We start from the raw sequence: 7,477 nt of genomic DNA on the forward strand, positions 1-7,477 counted from the left end.
GGCGACTGTGTAGCACCGCCGCCGTCATCTGGACTTTCTTCTTCCACTGAAGGCATACTAGGCAGTGTTTTGTGGGTGAGGAACATCGTGATGGGCAGTTGGTGGCGCTGCTTTTTCATTTGTGTAAAGAGGTTCCTGTACACTTCCGTGGCGCCGTCAACAGCATTTTTAAATTGCAAAGAACGAATCATTTGCGGGTCCCATTCTTCGACTGATGTTTGTAGATCTTTGCCATTCGTAGAATGGTCGCGAGACGCTCAAGAGTTAGGCCGGGGTCATCTTCTTCCTGGCCTGGGTCGTCGTCTTCTTCGCTCGCTGACTTGGTCATCTCGGCCAAATCTTCTTCGCCAGCTGCTCGAGTGGGCATCAAGCAGCTCGTTGACGTCATCACAGGTCATGTCGTTGAATCCTTCTCCTCCTAGCAGTTTTGCCAGCCTGACTGACTTGTCAACCGCCGAGTGCTGAATTTCTTCTGCAGAAGAGCCCTTGTCATGCACAACTTCTGGCCACAATTTCTTCCAGCAGGCATTAACTGTCCCTTTCTTCATATCGTTAAGGGCCTTCTGCACGTTCACCATACACGATGTGATCACGTACTTACGCCAGTACTCCTTCAGGGAAAAGTCATCGTCCGTGTCCATTGCCTCGACCATGTGTTGCAGGCTGTTCTTGGTGTACAATGCTTTGAAAGCCCGGATAACTCCTTGATCCATTGGCTGAATCAGTGACGTCGTATTCGGCGGCAAGAACTCTATTTTTACACCTTGGTAGCATAGATCCAAGGGATGACCTCCAGCATTGTCCAGAAGTAAAAGGACTTTGAACTCCAGCCCTTTCTCTGCCAGGTAGATGTTTACCTCTGGGATGAAACATTGGTGAAACCAATCCGACGCTAGGCGTTTCGTAATCCAGGCCTTCGGGTTGTGCATCCAGTACACAGGCAGCAGGTTTTTATTTTTCTTGGCCCGGGGGTTTTTGGACTTATAAACGAGCCCAGGCTTTATCATAAAGCCCGCAGCATTGGCGCACATGACCAGCGTGATGCGATCTTTGTGAGCCTTAAACCCCGGGGCTCTTGCCTCCTCCTTCATGATAAAAATACGAGACGGCATCCGCTTCCAAAATAGGGCTGTCTCATCCATATTAAACACAGTTTCAGGCCGATATCCGCCTTCTTTAATGATCGCCGTGAACGTGTCCGCAACATATTTCTCGGCTGCGGCTTTGTCTGCGGAGGCAGCCTCTCCTTGCAGGTTCAGACTGGCCAAGTTGAACCTTTTTTTGAATTTTTCAAACCAGCCCTTGCTGGCAGTAAATTCACAGCTCTCTCTGGGGGATTCAGCAGAAGTTCCAGGTTGAAGTTCGTCGTCTAGAGCATCTCCGGCATCCGCAAACCTATCATAAAGTTGCTTGGCCTTTTCTCGGATGATATTGGTGTCCACGGGAATGTTTTTCTTCCGGCAGTCTTCGATCCAAATCCCTAAAGCAGATTCCATCCGGACTACCGCCTTATTACGTCCACTTACAATTCGTTTCGCACCCTGGTTAAAGGACACTGCGGCCGTAGATCGAATGCTCTTTTCATCCTTCTTAATGTAACGAACCGTGGACTCGTTGATGCCGTAGTGGCGTCCTACAGCGGCATAGCTTTTCCCTTGCTTCAACATGTCCAACAATTGTACCTTTTCAGCAATTGTTAACATCTTCCGTTGGCACTTGGGCACGACTCCAGAAGTAGCAGCAGCAGATCGTTTTGTAGACATAACGAAGGGCTTGACTACAGTATGCACGTTGATGCCGACTTCACAAAAAAAAACATGTTGATTAGCTGAATGAGCGAGACGAGATGCCGACTTCACAAAGAAACACGTTGATTAACTGAATGAGCGAGACGGGGTGCTGACTTTAAGCGCAATCGAATTCTGCGCTCCCCGTCACAGAGCCAGTCAACACCCAGGAGCGTAACTGCATGCTCTGATTGGGTAGCTTCTCAGCCATCCGCCAAAAGTGTCCCTTGTTTGTATTCAAATGGACAAACCAACAGAGGAAGCATATACAGTACACGTACCAGAAATAAAAAGACCGCAGACATCCGCGAAGCAGCGAAAAATCCGCGATATAGATTTACATATGCTTTCATATAAAATCCGCGATAGAGTGAAGCCGCGAAAGTCGAAGCGCGATATAGCGAGGGATTACTGTATTATATTATATATATATGTATTATATTATATTTATATATATATATATATTTATTTATATATCTATACTAATAAAAGGCAAAGCCCTCACTCACTCACTCACTCACTCACTCATCACTAATTCTCCAACTTCCCGTGTGGGTGGAAGGCTGAAATTTGGCAGGTTCATTCCTTACAGCTTCCTTACAAAAGTTGGGCAGGTTTTATATCGAAATTCTACGCGTAATGGTCATAACTGGAAGCAGTTTTCTCCATTTACTGTAATGGAGATGAGCTTCAACGCCGTCGGGGCGGAGTTTCGTGTGACATCATCACGCCTCCCACGTAATCACGCAGTACATAGAAAACCAGGAAGACCTCAAAACCGCCAAGAAAACATGCATTATATAATTGAGAAGGCAGCGAAACAATAAGAAGCGAAAGCGAGTGACATATACAGAAACAAAGCACGATGTAAACCTACACTTTAAATTAAGTTCATAGACAGGCTGCCGCTGGCGTTTGTAATTTAGTGCCTGCCCATATAAGGCCGTCCGTCAGCGGCAATCCAATAGCAAACTGCCACTTGTAAATATTCACGGGTGAAGGACTGTGCTTATGGAGAGGAAGATGAGATGGTCAGGGTGGTGTTTGACACAAAATCAGCGAAACTGTGAGAGAAAGTTTTAAGTGCCAGGACTAAGGTAACATTAAATAAAGCTATGGACATAGCAGGAGATGGCACCAGCACAGCTGGGAACCTTCGATGCATGTACACCGAGCGGCTCACGTGAACTGACGCAGTGCACAGATAAAAAGCAACAGTTCCAAAGAGCTGAACAAAACCGATTACACAATTGAAAAGGCAGCAAAAAATATGAAGCGTCTGATAAGCATATTCATAAATGCAGCTACTGTGGAAACAAAGCACATGGTGGAAAAAGTCAATGTCCCGCTAAAGGAAGACAGTGTAAAAAAAAACCCGTGCATGCAGTGTGTCAGGTCTCAGATAAAGAAGAAGACGAGCTGTTTATTGATGCAGTAAGAAACGAATCGATGAATGAAACCTGTCATCTTTACAACGCGATTGACAAACACGGAATGTAACTTGAACACAACACATCCTACAAATCGAACCTGATTGAAAGAAATAATGATAATCAAGTCCTTGATGACAGCAACACTCAGTAACACTCACAAAACAAATACTGTATATTGACAGTCATGTTACGTTATTTTTAAAATGTTCCCTTTTCTTTTTCTAGCTTTTTTAACACACTACTTCTCCGCTGCGATACACGGGTATATATATATTTATATATATATCCCGCTCTACATCGAATAATGGATACTTTATTCGCCATCAATGATTGTTTTGGTAAAGCCATACTCAGTGTATTCATTAGATGAACGGTAAAAAAGTAAGAGCGAGGGAGGATGACTCATTGAGGCATGCAGGCTGTAGTGCGCGTCAACTCTATCTGAATTGCGCGATCACATTTGAAAAAATATATCTTTTCAAGTTCTATTTAGTCCATATGTGTCAAACTCAAGGGCCATGGGCCACATCCGCCCGGCGTAATTATATCCGCCCGAGATCATTTTATATACTGTATTATTGTTATTAAAGCCGGGTATATGAAGCGCTGGTAACACAATAAACTACAGATCCTATATGCAGCGCTGGCTAGAGTTATTGCGCACTGAGCTTGCACGGCGCTTTGGTGACTTTGAAGAACAAAAAAAGTCCGTCTACATGCGGCTCGAACCTTGTGCATGTTTGGTAGCACATATCTGTGTGAGAAGCTCTTCTCAGTGATAAAGACTAACAAAACAGCACACAGGAGTCAGCCTCACTGATGAGCACCTGCAATCCATCCTGAGAATCTCCACAACACAGAACCTCACACCAAACAGAAACGAACTTGTGGCCAAAAAGATGGCAGGCGTCCAGCTCTAAAATGACATCTGAGCAAAGACAACTGAATGATTTGATTTGTTATTGCACGTAAGAGCGGGAGTCAACCGTTTTAACAAACAGCGTATTGCACTGATACGAAATAGCTGTGTGTGTATATATGTAGATATGTATGTATATGTATATATATATGTTTATATATGTGTGTGTGTGTATGTATGTATATATATATATATGTATTTGTGTGTATATATATGTGTGTATGTATGTATATATATATATATATATATGACAACAACACTCATCACTCACAACAGTGACAAAACAATTACATTGACAATCAGGTTACGTTATTTTCAAAATGTTTCCTTTTCTTTTTCATTGCTTCTTTAACACACTACTTCTCCGCTGTGAAGCGCGGGTATTTTGCTAGTATACTAATAAAAGGCAAAGCCCTCACTCACTCACTGACTCACTGACTTATCACTAATTCTCCAACTTCCCGTGTAGGTAGGAGGCTGAAATTTGGCAGGCTTATTCCTTACAGCTTACTTACAAAAGTTGGGCAGGTTTCATTTCGAAATTCTACGCATAAGGGTCATAACTGGAAGCTTTTTTCCCCATATAATGTAATGGAGTCTTTAGTTGGAGATGGCATGGGGGCGGAGTTTCGTGTGACATCATCACGCCTCCTACGTAAGTACGTAGAGAACAAGGAAGAACGCCAAGCACAAAACGCCATTTCACAATTGAGAAGGCAGAAAAACATTATGAAGCAAATGATGCATATGCGGAAACAAAGCACGGCGTGAACCGTAAGTTTATATTAAATTAAGTTCATAGACAGGCTGCCACTAGCGTTTGTAATTTAGTGCCTGCCCATATAAGGCCGTCCATCAGCGGCAATCCAATACAAACACTGCCGCTAAATATTCACGGGTGAAGGACTGCGCTTATGTAGAGGAAGATGAGATGGTCAGGGTGGTGTTTGGCACAAACTCATTGAAACTGCGAGAGAAACTTTTAAGTGCCGGGTCTTAGCTGACATTACACGAGATGGCACCAGTACAGCTGGGAACCTTCGATGCAAGAACACCAAGCGGCTCACGTGAACTGACACAGTGCACAGACAAAAAGCAACAGTTCCAAAGAGTGCTGAACAACAACCGAATTACACAATTGAGAAGGCAGCAAAAAAATATGAAGCGTTTTATACATACAATCATATTCATAAGTGCAGCTACTGCGGAAACAAAGCACACGGTGGAAAAAGTGAATGTCCTGCTAAAGGAAGACAGCGTAAAAAAAACCGTGCATGCAGTTTGTCACGTCTCAGATAAAGAGGAAGACGAGCTGTTTATTGATGCAGTAAGGAACTAATCGATGAATGAAACCTCTTATCTTTACAACGATTGACAAACACGGAATGTAACTTGAACACATCCTACAAATACGAGCCTGATTGAAAGAAATAATGATAATCAAATCCTTGATGACAGCAACATTCAATAACACTCACAAAACAACTACTGTATATTGACAATCATGTTACGTTATTTTTAAAATGTTCCCTTTTCTTTTTCATAACTTCTACTTCTCCACTGCGGTACACGGGTATATATATATAAATGTATATATATACCCCAATCTACAATACATACTTTAGCATAGACAAGCCACACGCTGTGGCGCAATTGTAGAGTCTTAAGCCTCTAACGCTGACATTCGAGGTTCGATTCCCGAGAGGGATGCACTGAGTATGTACGCGCTACCCGATTCATTTTACCTTAGATCTCCTTGGTTTGGGACGTATGAAAAAATATTAGGTTAACGCAGAATCATGTTACATTATTTTTAAAATTTTTCCTTTCTTAGCACAAGTACAGCTGAGAAGCTTTGATGCATGTACTCCATAACGCGTTAAAAAATAACGCATTTAATCACACTTTCAATTCCAAGCAAACGGGAACTTTTGTCAATGCATGATTTCCTGGTACATCGATTACACTGATGCACACATCACAGCTACAAAAATGTTAGAGTCAGAATAAAGCGCTCTACGACTGATTATTTCGACTACCCGAAGCGAAGCCTTGATAAAAGCGTGGTTTTGTGCACACTGAAAAGCAAGCAAAATTAGATGCATTACAGAAAGCGGACTTTGTGGCTCTTACTGGGGATCATTGGACTTCCGTGATCTGTTAGAAATTCTAATTACATCTAATTACAAAATGTTCAATGATCACACTGTTTTAGCCTAATGTACAAAATAATTTTGGATAAGGTTACTCAGAGTTTAAAGAGTAAGCTGGTCAAATTACCTTTTATGTTTCTGACTTATTTTTTTAAAACTGCACTTTATGTTGAAATTTTGGTTATTATTATTTAAAGACAATACTATTCTGAAAATGTACTTAAACTACCACTTTATTTTTAAGTCTGCCCAATTTTAACCAGGGATGATATTTTTGTTTCTGTTTTGAATTCAAATGCAGTTTAAAAGCTTTTTTTTCAGAAATTAAAACAGCTTCAGTTTACAATATTCATGTCCATGTCTATTATTTGATTCTGTCGCCCACTAAAACCGTTTTAAATTAAAAAAAAAACATTTGCGATTTGGGGCAAATTTACGTGTGCGATTACATTACGATTAATCAAGATTAATTCTTACACAGCCTCTAATTAATTGGATTATTTTTTTAATCGAGTCCCACCCCTAATATATATATGTAGATATATATATGTAGATTTGTATATATATGTGTATATACAGTATATATGTAGATATGTATATGTTGTATATACAGTATGTATATATGTGTGTGTGTATATGTATATATATATAACTGTATATATGTATGTGTATAGATGTGTGTATGTATATATATATATATATATATATATATATATATATATATGCCAGCAACACTCATGACAATGACAAAACAATTACATTGTCAATCATGTTACGTTATTATTAAAATGTTTCCTTTTCTTTTACTTCTCCGCTGCCAATCGCAGGTATTTTGCTATATATATATATATATATATATATATATATATATATATAATATAAATAGATAGATATGACAACAACACTCATATCAATGACAAAACAATTACATTAACAATCATCTTACGTTATTTTAAAATGTTTGCTTTTCTTTTCATAACTTCTTTAACACACTACTTCTCAAGGCTGGTATTCTGATAGTATATATATATATATATATATATATATATATATATATAACACACACACACATATATATATAAACATATACAGTAATCCCTCGCTATATCGCGCTTTGACTTTCACGGCTTCACTCTATCGCGGATTTTTAAATGTAAGCATGTCTAAATATATATCACGGATTTT

General features: G+C 40.2%; 1 protein-coding gene across 1 annotated transcript; it reads right to left on the reverse strand.

Moving 5' to 3' along the window:
* Positions 1–275: 275 nt before the first annotated feature.
* Positions 276–1,763, reverse strand: LOC120519533 (tigger transposable element-derived protein 1-like). Its single transcript, XM_039742499.1, has 2 exons — positions 1,517–1,763; positions 276–1,465 (listed from the first exon to the last, which is right to left on the reverse strand). The coding sequence occupies exons 1-2, from the start codon at positions 1,761–1,763 to the stop codon at positions 276–278; spliced, it is 1,437 nt and encodes a 478-aa protein (XP_039598433.1).
* Between the last annotated feature and the right edge of the window lie 5,714 nt (positions 1,764–7,477).

The sequence above is a fragment of the Polypterus senegalus genome, unplaced genomic scaffold, assembly GCF_016835505.1.
Source record: "Polypterus senegalus isolate Bchr_013 unplaced genomic scaffold, ASM1683550v1 scaffold_8029, whole genome shotgun sequence".
In the NCBI taxonomy this organism is placed as follows: domain Eukaryota; kingdom Metazoa; phylum Chordata; class Cladistia; order Polypteriformes; family Polypteridae; genus Polypterus; species Polypterus senegalus.